A 15,587-nucleotide genomic window follows, 5' to 3' on the forward strand; every position below is an offset into this window, starting at 1 on the left:
TTTTTTCTTTTGTACACCAATCCTGGGAGGTGCAGTAAGCTGTGACTGTTTTTCTCAGTTTACTCTCCTGAATCCAGTTGTACAAGGAAACCCAGCCGACACAGAATATATTGATTGATATGTTATTGAGAATTATTGGTAGGGGATATAAGACTCAAAACACTACAGCCATGGCAATGATTTGAAAGGATTTTAATTGTGTTATTTGGATTTGAGTATTATTTCTCATCTCTCCAGTAGTACTGTGCAATGTACCTTACACCAAACAGAGTCAACCAATCCCTTTTGTCTAACTATTCGGTAGGGTATATCATATAGAAGTTCATAGAGGTTCTGTCCTTCAATGACTCATTCATTTCCACCTCAACCTTTTTTGGTTTTGTGAGTGTGTGTATGTGTGTGAGTGTGTGTGTGTGTGTGTGTGTGTGCGTGTGCGTCTGTGTCTGTGTGCGTCTATGTCTGTGTGCATCCTGTCTGCCTGTCTGTGTCCATTGCCCTGAGCTCTATGGTGGTTGCTTCTCTCTGTCTTCCCTGAAGTTATACCTCTGTTTAGATTTGCATAGTGGGTGGAACCAATCTGGTTTCACTGGTTCAGGTACATTTCCACTGACAACAAAAGAGACAATAATGTTTGTTTTACTCTGCAAAGCAGTGGATAAGACAATAACAGTTTCAGTGAGAACTTTTCCCCTTTGTTCATAAGTAATGACAATTGGGATTTGCATTGGAGAAATAAAAACACAGTTAATTAAGCTATCTTTTTATTCATTTATTGTGAACCACAATAGGCCACCATTTAGGCCAGTCCTGTGATAAACAGGAATCATACTGGAAAGAAAAGTTCAGCATGAACATTTTACATTTTATAAACAATCTGAAAATAGTCTAGTGCATGTATGTTCTCAAAGAGCAGATAAGCAGATGGGGTTGGTTACACATGTTGATTTATCGTATACACTATTTTGTGATGTTGGATTTTCTGTTCTTTCTTTGGATTTTACAGAGAATTTCTGAATTACATTACAATCGACACAATCAAGCACAATCACAAAACCCTTTTATTTTTTTTCTCTTTGAATAAACAATCAAGGGTTGGACCATTTACAACAACAGCCTTATGATCCTTTCAGTCTTGTTACTTCCTGCTCTGAAATTCCCCAAATTCTTAGATCCAAGTACACAAAATAAGTCATGAGCTTGATTACCCTCACATATACTGGTTGGGGGCATATACCATAGATCCTGGCGGTGGTACAGCAGAGTAGGTAGGCTGGTAGGAGTATGCTGGCTGGTATGTGTACCCAGGTTGGTAGGAATACCCAGGCTGGTACATGTTCATGTTTCCACCTTGGTTGTAGACGACTCTTTCCTCCTCATCCTGAGTGCGTGGCGCATGGCGGCACAGCAGGATAACCCCAGCCACAAAAAGCAGTGCAGAGGTCACCCAGCCGATATAGAGCGCCTCTCCCAGTTCCCTGCGCTGGGCGTCGATCAGCAGGGGGTTATAGAAGTCCCTGATGATGACATGGCCTGTCCAGGAAACAGGGATGATGGTGGTGACACAGCCCATAAGAAACAGGCAGCCTCCAGATACTAGAACCACATGCTTAGTGCGGGCACGGTGGTCCACCACTTTAGTGCATTTCATACCCACAGCAGATACAATGAGGGCGATGGCGGTCAGGGCCACAGAGCTGCACATTAGACCCCTGGCTGCTTGCAGATCCGGGGGCAAAAACAAGAGGGAGTCGTACACCTTACACTGCATTCTGATATTAGCTTGTCTGTAGCAGTTCATCCACAGGCCCTCCCAACGGGTCTCCATGACGATAATGTTCTCCTCAATGAAGGCTGTCACCTTCCACATGGGCAGCCCCGTCACAGCCGCCACACCGATGAGGCCGACGAAGCCTATGAACAGAGCAATCACCTCACAGCAGATGGCATCTCGCCTGTCCTTCTTCTCTATTTTCAGCTTCTCCTCATACATTGACTCCTCGTAAGACTTAGCCGCTTTCTCATCATAGGCAGTATCCACGTATGATTGAGGCGGTTTGTAGCCACCGTAGGTACTGCCACCATAGGACCTGTCCATGTTGGCTGTCAGTGAGAGAGCCAAGGATAGACCTGTTGCTGTACTCTCACAGCTGAAGAAATCTTAATGAGAGAAGAGGAGCAGGACAAGGAGCTTTTACACCCCAGAAAATATGCTAACGATGCAATGCAACCCTACTGGTTCTGCTGCTTTATAGCCATCTGATAAATAAGGACAGAGAAACTGGTGATACTTGATTTGAAGACAAAAAACACATTTGGCAACCATTGAGACCAGATTTTTAAAGGAATTTGTTGTGTTGGCTATCAGTGGTTGATACTTTAATTGTATTGGGAGCAATCAAAGAGTGTATCAAAAGAAGATTGCTGATAATATGGCACAAACAACAAAACAAACTAATTGAAATTCCCAGAATAACTAGATGATTCAAGTAAAAAGTTAATGAAGGAACAAACTCAATCATATTCAACATTATATGAACTGCTTTTTAAGCAAAAGGGTAAAACAATGGTGTTCAATAAAACACACATTTGAACCTGGTGCAAAACGCTTTGTGAATCAGGCCCTGAGCATGTGAACACAGCAGGGTGATCACAGGTGTAAAGGCGTCTCCTTGGCTCATACATGTATGTAAACTGAGACTTTGAAAGGTGTGGAGGAGAGAAACCTGAGATGGATTAGTTTCTATGGCCATTGGCCAGCCATTCTCAGATCACTGCTGCCTTTTGTAATACATTTACCTGTGTGTGTGGGTGTGGGTGTGTGTGTGTGTGTGTATGTGTGTCACCAGACAGTTGTCTTTTACAGACTTGGAACTCAGATCATACTTCTTCTTTTATTCAAACTGCTGATGATACTGTAAAGATATTTATGGTTGGAAATTATGAGAGAGTTAAAAATAAATTATATATCATTAACAAACAGATACACGATATAGAAGTGGATAACAAGATTACAACATAAACTGTGTATCATTTTATGTTATGTGAAAATGTTCACTAAAGACTATCAGGGTGGTTTTCAAATGGGTGCAAGCAGATATAATAATAATCATCATCATCATCATCTGAGGTTTCAGCCTGATTTGTGCTCTTATCAAAAGTGACAATAAGGTGCGCAAACACCTCTGCGCTCCAGCTGCGCCTGGTTCACAGATAGGGATGTGTCCTCTAATACGATATTCGCACCTCATGCCTCAATTTTCAAAAAGATGTATGCACATACGCCCCTGGAAAAATTGCACCAGGTTAGGATGTGGCACACCATACTTAGAGTAAATGCCATTTCTCAATTGCTTTACCTAGAAAAGAGAACATAGGCCTATAGGACTTCTTACACTAGTGTAGATGTTAGATGCTACCAATAATCAATTAATCAGAAACAGTCTTACAAACACGCCATTCTGGATTTAGTCTTGGAGATTAGGACCAGGTTTTTCATGTTTTTTTTCCCATTGCTAACCGTCTCAATCAACTGCTTGATTAAGATTTGGTCACTCAGTAGATGGTGAGGGTTAATTGCTTAAATTAGGCAATCACACAAGGCAATGAGAGCAGAACAAGTAGATAATTAGGATAATTTGAGACACCTTCTTTGCAATCGCTTTATTTCTCCGGAAGGCCGGTAGAATCTTTAGTTGTAACAAATATATTAAGAACACTGTAATATTGTGGCCATTATTAGTTATAATATCTTCAGTAGGCTCACTGTCTGACTTCTATTTACCACTGTTAGCATCTGGCAGTTGGAAACATCAGACATCTCCTTCCACCTACCCCTACGTGGAGTTCTGACAAAATAGCCTAACAAACTATGTAAAATATTCTCCCATAAAAGGTGACAGTTTAAGCCTGCACTTTTATTTCTTAATGACTGCCTCATTTAAAATCTGTTGGATGGGAACTTGCAAGAACTATATAGATGCTAGTTATTAGCATTAGCTCTCTGGCTAATCAAGCTATGCAGGAGATAGATGGCAATTATCAGAGCCAGAGTCAGCCCAGTAAAACATTAGTTTTGTTCAGAAACTGTATTTTGATGTCTCATGTGATTTATAGCTTATGTTAGCAATCAACCAAGTAAATAGTTAGCAGTCATCACCATCAATCACCTGCATCATAGTTAAAAGATGATTGTACCCCACTGGAAAATGCATTGGAAACCGCATTGAAAACTGCACTTCCGTAGCCCAGTAGAGCGAGGGGAAAAATGTTGTAGTGTGGCCAGTTAATCGGTGCATCCTGTATGTGGGAGGAGGGGGCAAAATATTGGTGCAGGTAAGAATTTTATGTGTATGCTGAAGACCTCTAAATTACCAAAGTAGCACCAATATAGGACGTTATTACGACCAACTAAAGTGATCTTTTTGTTTGAGCTAGTACAGTGTTGAATTTTGGGGAGATGGGGGCAATTAAAACATTAGTACCAAAGTGACCATTACATCAACATAGTTTGAGAATGATTTAAAGTGTCTGTCAGGATGGATTTACATTTTACTACATGAAGGGTATCATGGCTATTTACCAATATAACAGAATGTAAATCAATCTGGTTTATGAAAATGTATGGACATGCTTCTGTCTCTCCTGATTAAAGCTACAACGCAGTAAAGGAGAGCTAGGAGATTCACAGGCTCTGAGAATGAAAGCCACTCCTCTTCCTTATTGTTTGTATCTGAAGGGTAACACCCCAGCATACCATCTGATCTCTACAGACAGAGACAGCTGACAGAAAACAGGAACAGAAACTGGAAAACCAGTAGAACACGCTAGGTGAGTGTAACACTATCCTCACCTGTGTTTTTGAAAAGTAAACAGACAAACTCTTCCTCCAGAGAAAAAGCCAAACTCACTGCCACCATGACACTATGGAAGCATATGGTCAAAACAACAGTTTAACACTGTGTTTCACAAACATGTTTTTAGATTGTAAGCTGATCAATATCTAAGTGGGTATTTACCAGTTCCATCACTACAATCAAATGAATTATTGTATTGTAATATAATGTTTTACTCTTCAATTATAGTCTAAAGCTACAGACATGTAAAAAGTGAGTTTTTCTGAGGTTAATTGAAAACAAAACGGGATTTCACAGTAATTGATACACAAAAAGGTAGATAGAAATATCTGCTGTTTTCTTCAAATTTACAGACTTATTTTTGTTTCTCTCTTCTACCACTCAACACTACAAACTGACAAGTTTATTGATTCCACAATAATAAACAAGTATTTATTAGTGACACAATTGAAGAGCACAAGCATAACAAACACTGGGAGGTGACCTTTACAGAGTTCTTAAGAGGTGTTAGTGGGCGGGGCTTTAAAGATTATCATATCGATCAAAATGGAATGAAGAGTGGGTGAAATCAAATTAATTGAATCAATGTAATACCAGTATGATATTTGAGTGAATGTTGGGGACTTGAATGAGGCTTAAGATACAATACTGTAAAAAGATTCAGGAATGCAATGCACACGTAAATAGACTTTGAGTGCCATCTGGTGTATAAATGCTACTGCAAGCCAAATTACACAGTCCCCAGGGGCATTTTTATTGTGTCGCAGTTGTATAAGACTCAAAAACGAACAATACTGATGTACAACAGTTGTGAGAGTATTGTTTTTTAAATGTCAAAATGCAATCACTGGATCTCTGTAGCTGTTGCAATGTTTTGCAATGATTTACATTGCTATTTGATAGTTCAGTCAAATGTTGGTTGGAATTAGACGTTGTAATGTGCTGGTTATTTTTCAGTGTTGATAGTACGGTTGCCATTTGATGCTCATCACCTAATATTGCTACATGATTCTCCACTCTGTATTTCACGTATCTGAGGAATGGTGTCATTGATATGATGACATGACATATTTTACAATCAGGGTTAAATTTTATTTAACAGTACTCACTTTTTGTGTACTCATCTGGGTTTCAAACTCATAACCTCATGTAAGATATAAGAGTGCCTTACTAGCTGCGCCACCAGGTCAGTGCAGACTTGCAATGCAGTGCCTTACAAAAATCCCATGGGATAGCCTATTCTATCCCAATCTAGGTACATCAACTCATCAAATCAAAGATGCATGGATTTTGTTTTACAGTTTTTGGCTTCAGTAAGATTAATGGAAAGAATTCCCCCCAAATCCTTCTCCTTTTCTTGGACGGGGAATTAGTCTGGAGATGTTGTCTGCCCTCTGAAAACAACGGGGTCTGACAGCATCACCCTGGCCTACTTTAGCACTGTGTCACTCACACTTTTGGGGCCTAACACAGCAGATCTATAGCATGATTGAGTCTGGAATGATCCTTTATTAGATTAGATTATAGTGCCTATGAGGTCTGGGTAGCCATGTTGACACAGGTCAATCCTTTACTGCTGATGGAATCTATCACTGCCTAAGGAGGGCAAAACTAGCTCAATGAGACGTGAAAAGTCCCTAAGGACATAGAAATGGTAAATGGATAGGCTGTCTTAAAGCACTTGATGTTACATTATTTTACACAGAATGTGCCAATCCATTTACAGTGCCCACAATAAGTATTTCAGAGAGGAAGTATTTTGTCTTCTTTTAGCTCTATATTCCCAACAGTTTGGATTTGAAATCAAACAACTACTGAGGTACAGATTCTCAGATTTAATTCAATGTTTTCTTTTTTTCAAATTGGTTTCACCATTACAACGCTTATTATACATAGTCCCCCTATTTCAGGGAACCAGTAGTGTTGGATAATTGGCTTGACAGGTGTTTCTGGTTAGTCAGGTGTGTTCTGTCACATAATTTGTGCAGGCATAAGAGAGCTGTCAATGTCTAGTATTTATTCTAGGCTTTGCATTTGGAGTCTGCTATTGATGTCTGTCAACATGAGTGTCAATGAAAGTCAAGGAAGCCATTACAAGGCTGAATTGTAACGTCACTAAAAAAAGAAAGAAAGCACTAGTGAGCTCAGCAATCGCAAATGGGCTGGTAGGCCAAGGTAGACTTCTATAGCAGGTGACTGAAGAATGCTCTCCATAATTAAGACAAACCCAAAACAACTGTCCCACAGATCAGGAACACTCTCCAGGAGGTAGGCGTGAATGTGTCAGAGACTACTGTCTGCAAAACACGTTACCAGCCGAACTGCAGAGGCTTTACTGCAAGGTGCAAACCACTAGTTAACCTCAAAAAAGATGGTTAGGTTACTGTTTTCTAAAAAGTGCCTAAAAAGCCTGCTGAGGTCTGGAAAACAATCCTGTGGACAGATAAGACAAATATTATCATGTACCAGAGTAATTGCAAGAGGAAAGTTTGAAGAAAAAAGTATCTGCCCAATATGTACAGCATACCACCTGATCCGTGAAACATGCTGGAGGGGGTTTTATGGTTTGGGCATGTATAGCTGCCACTAGAACTAGCTAATTTGTCTTAATTGGTGATGTAACTGCTGACGGTACAGTGTACAGAAACATCTTGTCTGCTTGAGTACAAGTAAATGCCTCCAAATTCATTGGATGGCAGTTCATCATACAGTAAGACAATGCCCCCAATAATACTGCCAGGACAACTAGGGAGTTTTTCAGGGCCAAAAAGCTGAAAGTTCTTTACTGGCCAACTCAATCTTCACATTTAAATCCAATTGAACATGCATTACATTTCCTGATGATAGGATTTTAGGCAAAAAGACCTCAAAACAACAACTGAAGATGGCAGCAATACAGGCCTGGCAGAGCATCACCAGAAAATATATACCCAGCATCTGGTCTGGTCAATGGGTTGCAAACTTCAGGCAGTTATTGCATGCAAAGGATTGTCGACCAAATACTTAAAATGGGTGCTTTATTTGGAGATTATATTATTATATAGCCCTGAAACAGGGGGAGTATGTTTAAACAATGGTACTTTCTAAATGGTGAAACCAATCTGAAAGAAAAAAACAATGAATTAAAGCTGAGAATCTCTACTTTGACCCCATAGTAATTGTTTGATTTCAAATCCAAACTGTTGGGATTATAGAGCTAAAAGAAGACAAAATACTTCCTCTTTTCAATACTCGAGAGCACTGTATCTCTTGCTTGAAAATAGCCATGATCTGTCCCAATCACAAAGCTAGACTGAGAGTAATAAGGTCTAGGAGGTGAAACCAGGGTGTTTCTCATTGTCATGACCAGATGAATGCACTGCATTTGGCCTTCATCAGTTATTTTCCATAAATTTGTTTATGAATAAACATGCTCTTTGGATTTCCTCTTTTGGTGTGACCAAAAGTGCAGATAATCTGAATCAAAATCCAATCTGTCAACCTGCAATGTACATCACACTTGCTGGGTTTTAGTGTCTTATGTTGTTAGAATGTTGTGTAGTTATACATCAACCCTCATTCTCCCAGAATCCATGGATACCCTGCCTCTGGACATAGAAAAATAAAACATATATTCATTCTCTTTCTTTGGACATGCTCCTATTCATATGAGTGCTGCTGCCCCTCAATGCCTTCCTCTTTCAGAAAGCTGTCACTCACTACTCTTCCCAATGATTTTTTCCCCATATGCATTTGCTCACATCTAAGCGTAGGACATTCACGTTCACTAACCCTAACCCTTTGGAAGATTTTCCTGCTAAACAGGAAGTATGACACTTTCTTTCGTAAAATATGATTTTAAACACTATCCCTAATCCCTAAACCTAACTTTTAATTATGCAATGGTTATTGCTAAACTGCATTAGTATGCCATGACACCTTGTGGCGCTATTTTTGTGGACTTTCCAATTTCCCATGTTTTTCACCACTGCACTAAACTTGTGTCTTAGCGGTGAGGTATTGATTGGCTGTTGTGTGCTGTAGTGCCCAGACATGACTGAGGAATTTGACATTTTTCTCTCACACCACAAAATTGTTTTCCACAACTGCATAGGTAATACACCAAAAGAGGTTGAGCAAAATCCTGAATTAAAACAAAGCAGTCAGAGTTGTTTATTATAAGTAGGAAACAAATGTCTTTGACATTATATCAATACATTGTACTATTTACAATCAGAGTAATACAAATGCAGTTTTAGTAGCACAATGGGTTGTTTTACAAATTATATCTGATTTTCATTTAAACTATTTCCACTAGATTAGACTATTGATTGCATCCAGCAAGTTTGGAATTTATTTGAGAACGTTATATTTGGGTGGTAACATTAACACCAATTCAATGATAAAACATATAAATAAAAACATTATTTTTAAATGCATTTTCAGTGAACAACATTTTACTTCTAACAAAATACCAAAAATAATTATGTGCAAATTCTCCACAGAAAATAACGTGCACTAGATGTGTTAGTAATACATGTCGCATAGTGTGTGTTCTGAATAGCTACTGTAGATTCAAGAGCAGTGAAGAACCATGTTTGACAAAATTACTTAAGTAATTTAAAGTACTTACTTAAAGTAAAAAAAGAACACAAAACCCAAAAGATAATATAAACATGACAATTCAAGTAAAACAGGATTCTTTTAAGTTAAAACTAAATTAATGTCCCTTAGCCTCTGTGAAGAGGGGGTTAATACATAATTCTATTATACTATATAACTAGAGAAAAAAACATTAAGGCTAAAAAGCTAGCCTTCAGTTTGCAAAACAAGGGATACAAATTATATACACAACCAAGAAAACTGCTCCAAAAATGTATCAGTGTAGAATTATGTGAAAACGTACAGGTACAGAAAACTTTACATGACTTTACTACGCTTTCCTTTACCATTCTTTATACTATCTCTTGAAGGATATATTCAAATAATATACAGCCCTTCACTATAATACAATGTCTCTGAGTCACTCAGACAAGGTTTTGTGTGTTTACAATACCAAATTTGGCAACAACACAGGCAGTATCACCGGCCACTGCCCAAATGTGCAAACCCAATCACAGTAACTGATTTGATTTCATGATTGTACCATCAGTCCTCCTTTCAAAGTGGGGCCAAAACACATCAAATATGATTGGATAATATTCCTCACACTGTATTCATGTATTGCTCCAATAATGGGCTTAAGGAAAGGATTTATTAGTCTTTTAACTTTACAAAAATCATTCAACAATATTGGTAAGGGCATATCTTAAATAGCTGTGCGGCACATGTTTATGCACATGCATTATTGGTGGGGATTGAATAAGACTTAATTTATATCTTTTAATGAAGCCTGTGTAAAACTTTCAAAGGGAGGCACTAGCTTTCAGCTGGCATAGTCTAGCTCTGTGTTTGTGCATCACAGTCTTCTAGGGGACAGTCCAAGTCCTCCCTACGAACCCAGATGACCTCACCCTCGGCAGCCCCTTGCTCCTCCACGCTTACCTCAGCCATGGCACATTGCTTCCCCTGGTCAGACAGCTCCACGGCCTTGGTAGTCCCAGTGGCTGGTTGGGACTTGTTGTATTTAGGATCTTCCATTGTTTCACTCTGGTCGTCTTCCCCCTCTTTAGCCTCTCCCTCCAGGGATAGAGCCATGACCGGGGCCTCCAGGTCCGGCTCTGTGGATGGCCCTCTCACTGACTGGCAGAAGTCGTCATCATCACTCAGGATGTCTGTCTCTTTCACGTCCTCCTGATCCTCATACTGTTCCAGGTCAAACTGTTCCTCCACCCAGCGGTCCGTGTCCCCGGTAAGCTCCGCCTGCTGCTTCTGCTGGGGCTGGTCAGGAGGTTCCTGGGGTGAGGAGGCGTCCTGATCCTGGTCCGGCTCGCCATCAAAAACAATGTCTGTGTCAATGGTGAATCGGTTGCGCACTAGCTTCCTCCGCCCTAGGGTTCGTGTTGGCGCAGAGACTACGAGGACAAAGATTGTGGTTTCAATTAGCTCCATTGATTAGGTAATTACCTTGTTTAGAGTAGCATCAATAGATAAGATATACAAACAAGTCTATACCTGCTCTGTTCATGGCGGGACGGGCTCCCTTCAGGGCACAGAGGCGTTTCCCTCCAAATGGCATGTACTGTTGGTTGGGGGGTAAACTCTCTGTCTTCAGGAGCTGCCGGCGCTGCTTGTCCCGCAGGATGGAGTGCACAGTCTTTAGAAAGTCCTTCTTATTCTCAGGGGAACTGGAAAAGTAGACAGACAAACATGCAATTAGTTTGTCACTGTGGTTCATTGGCTGTCAGATTGTGATAGTGGCGACAGAATTTCAAACTACTGGTGGTACTAGCTGGAGGCAGGCTTTGAATGCTTACCTGCAGCACAGATGGAATGTTCTCTCTGGCCTTCCCTCTGACTCTGACTTCACGTGTGCTATCTCACACACTGCAGTGCCCTCTCCGTCTGAAGAAAAACAAGAACTCGGTAACACTTTATTTTAGTGAACACATTAGGCACCCATTTGTAGCTTTCTACCTAGCTCCTCAAGACACCCCCCACACACACAATGTTATTGGGGGCAAGGTTGGCCTTGAGGTTAGCAAGGCTAGCCAGTAACCCCAAGGCCGCTTTTTCAATTCGCGGATATGAGCCAGTGATTGGATGGTTGCTAAAATCACATCTAACTGGCCAGCTACTACATGACTTATAACATGAGAACCTAATAAATGGCTTCCCAATTAGCTACTTCTTAAACACTTACAAGCTACAAATTAGTGCTTATAAGTGTTCCCCATACTAAAGTGTTATCAAGAACTCACACATGACCACCACATTATAGAAAACAGAGCCACTCTGCTCATATGATCATTTGTAGTCACTGAAGAGCAATCATTTCTATGCTCAGACAGAAAAGGACAGTACATTGCTAAATCAATAAATTAATGGTCCTAATAATGTATAAATCATCCAATGACATACCTGCATTTGCAAGGGCTCTGACTTGAAGGGCATCTGTGGAGATCATGTGACGGAAGCGGAAAGGGTCCTTCTCTTCAGAGGCAACAGACACTCGATGGGACCCACCCTAAGAAAGGTGCAGAGAGACAGACCTTAAATAGACAGGGATGACAAGCTAACATACTTTTCCCATTTCCCTTGAATAAAACGAATAACACAAGCACTTCATGGTAATGGAATATACTACATGAGACCAGAGAGGAATGTGTCATTATTCACTGAATCCTTTTTCATGTTCAATGTTGAAAGTGGGTTGTGTAGAGAGAGATGAACTCACCATTTTCTTCTTCTGTTTGGAGCCATCCTTGCACACAAAGACCACGGCAGTTTTGAAGACTGAAAGGGAAGGACGAAAGCATCACATTAAACCAGCCAGCTGTAATCCTGAAAAGCACTCTCTAAAACTACAGTTTTGTAGAAAATCTACATAGACTTGAATATCAGTGTTTAGATGACATGTAAACAAAACACATACAGGATAAAGACACCACAGCATGCTGTATGTTAATTTAGTAATCTGTAAGAGGTCAGGGTAAGTCATTTCTATACCGAATGCAGCTAGCTGGGGGTCTTTCTTCCATTTCCCTAAGGAGGCAGGTGGGTTGATCCAAGCCACGCTGGTGTGGAGCAGCAAATCACCCATGGACAGATCAGCCACCTGTCAAACATACAACACACGTGTTACACCAACACCATCGTTCAATGCACACTGCTATTGACTAATAACACAGAGGTAAGGAAAGTTCATACATCATACCTCTTTCTTATCACCGCTCTGCTCGGCAATGAGCTGATCAAACACTGCGCCAAACTCCTCATGGATCTTCTGCATCTCGTTGATGTGGCTGGCTACCTTGTTCATGGCTTTCATGGCAACTGGACACCATCAGAATACAAGATTATTGGAATTAGACTGTGTATTTGTGGAAATTACTCACAATGACTAGTTATTGAAATGGAGCATATCAGCTACCTTGTCTGTAGGGGCTTTACACACTACAGGGTTGATCCGTACCATACTGTGCTAGATCAGCACTGTTACAGCAACAATGCTGGATGTGTAACCAGGCCAGCACCATACAGTACAGCTCAGATCAGCTCGGCTCTGTAGTGTGATAGGTCTAAGATGTTAACCTTAGCGGGTCTCACCATCCAGATGGTAGTGTTCCTCGCTGTCAGGGTCTGTGAGGGAGTAGAGCTCTCTTAGCAGGAGGGGGTACTTCAGCACCCTCTGGATGGGCTTGATCAGGTAGGATTCCAGGGTGGACGAGTGTTGTTGCTTAGGGTTCCTCTCATCCAGGAAAGCCTTGAAATCAGCATCTGTCTTGGCTGGAATTACCCCCCCCCCGCCACACACACACACACACACACACACACACACACACACACACACACACACACACACACACACACACACACACACACACACACACACAGGGAAGACAACTTATGAGCAATTGTATAATGAATTTAACAATACACTGCAATAGATTGTGAATGGGAGTGGGTGTAAGTGTTGCAATGGAATACAGTTTGCTATGGATAGTCACTGTCAGTGATGGACATCAGTGCTACCCAATGGTACTTGTTTATCTACTGTACCACAGTTTTCTTTTGCCCTGGGAGACACGTGACATAACTATGCTGATGTCAAATGGACTGGTGTCTGTCTGAGCTCTGCTATGCAGATTTATGGTGTTCAGGTTCGAGACAGTTGGTGAAAATACCCTGCAAGGTGCCAAAGAGGAATGCTGGCCTAACACTGATTTACGCACCCTTTACAAGGACCTTGGGGACTTTGGTGTGACTGGCACAGAAAGCGCTGTAGATCTTAAAGCGGTCGGCATAATACAGGAAGGAGCCTCCCAGGGAGAAGAGAATTTTCTGTAAAAAGGAGGAGAGCAGTTACCCGATGTACTGTATTTAGAAGAAGTTAGTTAAAATGCCAGATGTCTGTTCAACATTTTGGTGCCCAGGGAGGGGTTTTTACCTTAAACTGATCCACTCTCTCAAGCTTCTCCAAATCTGGGACTAATCTGGTCCCATCTTCAAGAGTCTTGAGAAATTCTACCTGGAACTCCACCATCTCAAGTAAGTTCCCAAACAACACGTCCAGCTAGAAGACCAGAGGGGAAGCAATATTAAAAGCATTTCTTTAAAATGTTACTGAAATGGAAATCACTAAATGACGCTCATAGTAATGGCCTAACTAGTTTTCCATTGTAATTATTGGCTTTCAAATGGTATATTTCAGATATAAGTTGTCTCTGAAAAAATGACACTCAAGATGTTAATGTCTTTATATCTTATCCAGCATTGTAAATAGCTGACTTCTGACATCACAAATTACAACAGTTGCACATTCTCCAATCATGATAAGGGTGAATTGTGAGAATTCGACAGCTAGCTAAGCTAATAGCTAGCGAAAGTTAGCATAAACTTAATATCCCTGTAGCTAGATGTCGGCAGATTTTAACCCAGGACATTTTCTCTGAATATGGATATTCTACCAGTCAATATCAGCTATGCTACGATTTTAGTGAGTAGTGCAAATTATCTGTAAAATAGGATTTTGTTTAATGGTTAACTAGTAATAGCTAGCAACCAGCTGTAACAGTGATTGACTAGATGGGCTGTCAGTCAACCACCAAAGACACACGCCTAGTCAGTCATGAAGCACTCTGAGCAGAGAAAAATCAATCAATAAATAATAGCTTAATAAACTTTACTTTGAAAGTGAACTTCAAAACGTGAAGCATTGTTGTTACTCTGACATAATAAAACAATGCATTTCAGTCTGACTTCAATTGAATCGCAACTCATACTAGTTCCTTCCTTACATGTTTGAGTGGGTGATCCTGGGAGATCCTCACAAGCAATGGAAACATCTTTGATGTGTTTCGTGTTTGATCAAAACTACTGTGTCTCTGAAATATATTCTCTTTGAAAGCCCTTCTCATCCACTCCCTCTTCCCCATCCTCCTACACAGCACTTTCAACATGATTATGCAATATGCTTTCTCAGGAAATTATTTTAACACCAATGCCATTTAAAAGGCAACCACCCCTCACTGGCTCTAGGCTTTAAGTAACATTTGACATACCTCATCCTGAGAGAGGAAGGTCTCTTTCTGCAGTGGGGTTAAGTACCTCCCGATAAGGCAATTAAGATCCTGCAAGACAAGAGTGAATCATGCTTGATTGGGGTTGTTTCTGTCACCTCATGGAGTGTACAAATGGAAAATACAATGGCTTACATCAGGCTTAACATTTATCATACTACACCTGGTGATTATGTAGTAACATTTGCCATGCACAATCATGTATTCCTTTTGTGTTTAACTTTTTAGATTTGAGACAGCCCCTCTGATACTTCATTCTGTATGCCTTGCACTGTGCTCATTAATGTAGGCCTAAGTTAGTGATGCCCTTTGGTCTTGAACTCTTTGATCAGCACATATGTGTTCTCTTTACTGCAACACTAAGATATATTACATTATGTATTGCTATTAAATGATGTATTTGCTTTGCAAGGACACAGCTGTGTCTCTCCATGTCTACTGGGACAGAGAGACAAATATGGAGGGCTCATGTCACATGGAATAGGCAATGTGTATGTTGCTGACTAATGAACAGACAGACAGACAGACAGACACCATACACACAAACTAACACTAACACTAACTTTGACATAGG

At 40.5% G+C, this 15,587-nt stretch overlaps 2 protein-coding genes across 2 annotated transcripts in view; both read right to left on the reverse strand.

The window, feature by feature from the left end:
* Positions 1 to 754: 754 nt before the first annotated feature.
* cldn8.2 (claudin 8.2) lies at positions 755 to 2,169 on the reverse strand. Its single transcript, XM_083694857.1, has one exon. It carries the CDS (start codon positions 2,093 to 2,095, stop codon positions 1,208 to 1,210), a length of 888 nt encoding a protein of 295 aa, XP_083550983.1. The 5' UTR covers positions 2,096 to 2,169; the 3' UTR covers positions 755 to 1,207.
* A 7,574-nt stretch (positions 2,170 to 9,743) lies between these two features.
* Positions 9,744 to 15,587, reverse strand: part of LOC310822249 (rho guanine nucleotide exchange factor TIAM1-like) — a 46,845-nt gene continuing 41,001 nt past the window's right edge. The window contains exons 16-26 of the mRNA XM_083694596.1: positions 14,996 to 15,064; positions 13,882 to 14,007; positions 13,667 to 13,775; positions 13,041 to 13,220; positions 12,649 to 12,767; positions 12,441 to 12,549; positions 12,169 to 12,227; positions 11,853 to 11,958; positions 11,249 to 11,336; positions 10,947 to 11,119; positions 9,744 to 10,846 (exon numbers count right to left, since the gene is read on the reverse strand). Coding sequence (XP_083550722.1) covers positions 10,272 to 10,846; positions 10,947 to 11,119; positions 11,249 to 11,336; positions 11,853 to 11,958; positions 12,169 to 12,227; positions 12,441 to 12,549; positions 12,649 to 12,767; positions 13,041 to 13,220; positions 13,667 to 13,775; positions 13,882 to 14,007; positions 14,996 to 15,064 — 1,713 coding nt within the window. The 3' untranslated portion in view covers positions 9,744 to 10,271. The remainder of the gene's footprint in view (positions 10,847 to 10,946; positions 11,120 to 11,248; positions 11,337 to 11,852; positions 11,959 to 12,168; positions 12,228 to 12,440; positions 12,550 to 12,648; positions 12,768 to 13,040; positions 13,221 to 13,666; positions 13,776 to 13,881; positions 14,008 to 14,995; positions 15,065 to 15,587) is intronic.

This window comes from Argentina silus, assembly GCF_951799395.1.
Source record: "Argentina silus genome assembly, chromosome: X".
Classification (NCBI taxonomy): Eukaryota; Metazoa; Chordata; class Actinopteri; order Argentiniformes; family Argentinidae; genus Argentina; species Argentina silus.